This window comes from Abramis brama, assembly GCF_963993115.1.
Source record: "Abramis brama genome assembly, chromosome: 10".
NCBI classification, from domain to species: domain Eukaryota; kingdom Metazoa; phylum Chordata; class Actinopteri; order Cypriniformes; family Leuciscidae; genus Abramis; species Abramis brama.
The window spans coordinates 26925788-26928765 of NC_139972.1; the positions used below are offsets into that span (position 1 = coordinate 26925788).

The window sequence follows — 2978 nt, forward strand, 5'->3', positions numbered from 1 at the left end:
CTTGGGATTTCCAAGGGTCCAGAAACGGAACCACAGCTCTGAAGAGACACTCCGTGAGCGGAAAACAGAGGTTTGAGATGAGACTGTGTGAGTTGCAGTGTTATTTGGCCCTGTTGGGTCTGTCTCTTGTGCTGTGTGGTCGCAGTGCGGAGTCCCATCTAGAACAGGACCTGGACTTCCGCCATCGCAGACTTCTGCAGAGAGCAAAAGCGATCGGACAGGCTACACAGGTGAGTCTCGAAAGCGCATTGACATCGAGTGGCCCAGCTAACAGGGAACGTTATCAGAACTTTGACAAATTTCTCTCCAAATCTTCCAGAATGTAGCAACTCGATAATGTTATGTAATAGTAACATTATCAGAGCAGAACGAAAATATTATTTATACATTATTCATGGAATGTTTTTCTGAGACATTTCATTTGGACATTAGTCTTTTTAGTCTATAATTAGTCTATAATTTTTTTAATTATACTACTTGTTACTTTTTTCAGATGGTGCAGAGAACTTTCAAATGTTACGTTCCATAATACTTGCAAAATGATCAAATAATCTTGTTCAAATAACCAGAAAAATAAAATTTGATGTTTTTTATGTTCTGAGAACTTAATGGGAACATTAGCAAAATGTTCCTATAGGACATCTTTTTGTTAGCTGGGAACGCATATTTTTACCATCTGTTCAAATTAGTTATATTTTTGCATTATCTGCATGTTCAATGCTGCCATCCCACACTCAAATATTTAACTTGCGTTACATTCCAATATCAGTTTAGACTTTTTTTTCTAAATACACATAAATGGATAGTTTACCCCCCAAAATTGTTGTTTACTCTCATGTCATTCCAAACCTGTACCGACTGGCTTTCTTCTGCGGAACACTAAAGAAGAAGAATATTTCAGCTGTTTTTGTCCATACAATGCAAGTCAATGGAGATCAAAACAACATTGGACCCCATTGACTTTTAATGGACAAAAAAATAATAATAACACTAAGGTCTTTTTCAAAATATGCTTTGTTCTGCAGAAGAAATAAATGATATATATATATATTTAAAACGGTAAATAATGACAGTTTCATAGTTAAATTTTTCAGTTTCAGATTGTTGAAATGTTCAGTTTGTTTAATGTTTTAGTTCATTCTACTTTTACTAGATGTTTAAATGGGAAATTACTTTTACCCCTTCTAATTCTATAGGAAGACATCATTACTTCCAGTCTCTCTCTCCCCCTTTCCTTCACTCACACACACATTTCTAAATTACCCTCTGTTTTTCTCATTTACATCTTGCCAAGTAAATGCATTATCTTTTACTATACAGGAACTTTGAGTTAATGGAATACAATTAGCTCTAATCAAAAAGCACATTCCCCTATAAATGCAAAATGGCTTTTCTGCGTTTTCTCATACGTTAATCTAAATGAATGCACACCATTAGCTTTACTAGACAGTGTTTATTATCCAAACAAAAGGGAAAGTGTGTGTGTGTGTGTGTGGGGGGGTACTTAAATGTTGAATGAACTTAAATGTTGATCCCATCATATGTTTTCCCAGGACTGGACCAAGAAAGACATCGAAGAACTCCTGTCCCTGCTCTCCATGCCTGAAATGGAGATGCGAGAGAATGATATTTCAACGGTGGACGAAAACGAGGGCCTACGTGTGGAGCTAGAACGTTCGGCAGAGAGCTCGAACCACATTCCCGCTCGGGAACGTAAAGCGGGATGCAAAAACTTCTACTGGAAGGGCTTCACTTCCTGCTGAGGCCCTCACTTGAAGTTGCCAATTAACTTCTCAAATCTCTTGATAATAACAGCTGTGGTCAAATCACCAGTTAATTGGTTCTGTCAGTCAATCTACTGGAAGTTAATAAAGAATAAAATAAAGAATAAAAATAAAAGGGCTTTTTTTTGTGGTGGATGATGTGAATATGATGATGAGGTATACATTATATGCTGTTTTTTCTTTGAACTATTTGTGTAGGGAACATTAGCATTAATGATGTGTGTGTGTGTGTGTGTGTGTGAGTGTGAGAGAGAGAGAGAGAGAGAGAGAGTGATGTCACAGTGGTGATTAGTGGTAATTAACAGGCATTAAGGATTATTTCGATCATTTCCGTTTATCATGGCGAGAGGTACGAGTCGCACGACACACCAAAATGATTGAGAATGACAAAGGGGTGAAAACAACGAGAAACATTCTCTTCTGAATGCTTGTGGACACCGGCTAACAGGGGATGTTCCCACAACTTTCACTAATGTTTTGTAAAGGTTATGTAAATGTTAAGATAAAATGTTATTTAAATAACATTTACTCTATAGTGTGTTCTTAGTTATATTTGATAGCTATGCAATTATGATGTTGCGAGAAATGTTCTTAGAACAACATTTCCAGAACATGATGTTATTTGTAGGCTACTTGACGGTTGTTAATGTTAAACTTCTTGGAATATTACAAATAAACGTTCAGAGAATGTTATATATTGTGAAAAAAATAACATTAGGAAAATACTAACATTATCTTTTCTTACCACGACAAGATAACGTTGTTAACGTTAAACATTAAAAATCACTGTTCACACAACTTTTTTAGAACATAAATGTGTTAGCTGGGGTCCACCTTTCCGTCAGCAAGATCCGGACGAGCACGCATGACTGATGGAACATCTTTGAAGAGAACAAATAATTCACACGGATCATTTGCAGTTGGTTCTCTCTCTCGCGCGCGCGCTCCAGTTTGATGTGTTCTTCATTAGCGTGTTATTGCATGTGAAAACACACACTGCTCCATGACTCGAGCTCTGTCCCTTCAGGCTCGCGCACGAACGCGCAGACAGGGTGGAAAAAGCTGTTAGGCAGTTGTAATTGTTATTTAATTATGGTCCTGAAAGGACCGCAAATATTTCAACACATCTGGACTGTTTGATTAGCAAGCATGAGAAGAGACTTTCCGTCATGCATAAACGGCTCTCTGCTGCTG

General features: G+C 37.4%; 1 protein-coding gene across 1 annotated transcript; it reads left to right on the forward strand.

The window, feature by feature from the left end:
* On the forward strand, positions 1–1913 carry sst1.2 (somatostatin 1, tandem duplicate 2). The gene is made up of 2 exons (XM_084127573.1): positions 1–230; positions 1554–1913. The coding sequence occupies exons 1-2, from the start codon at positions 78–80 to the stop codon at positions 1761–1763; spliced, it is 363 nt and encodes a 120-aa protein (XP_083983699.1). The 5' UTR covers positions 1–77; the 3' UTR covers positions 1764–1913.
* The last annotated feature ends 1065 nt before the right edge of the window (positions 1914–2978 follow it).

Bases quoted from the DNA above. Each gene is read 5' to 3' on its own strand.
- sst1.2 (XM_084127573.1), top strand. From the start codon at position 78: ATGAGACTGTGTGAGTTGCAGTGTTATTTGGCCCTGTTGGGTCTGTCT. The intron at 231-1,553 runs GTGAGTCTCGAA...ATGTTTTCCCAG, and splicing joins CGATCGGACAGGCTACACAG to GACTGGACCAAGAAAGACAT.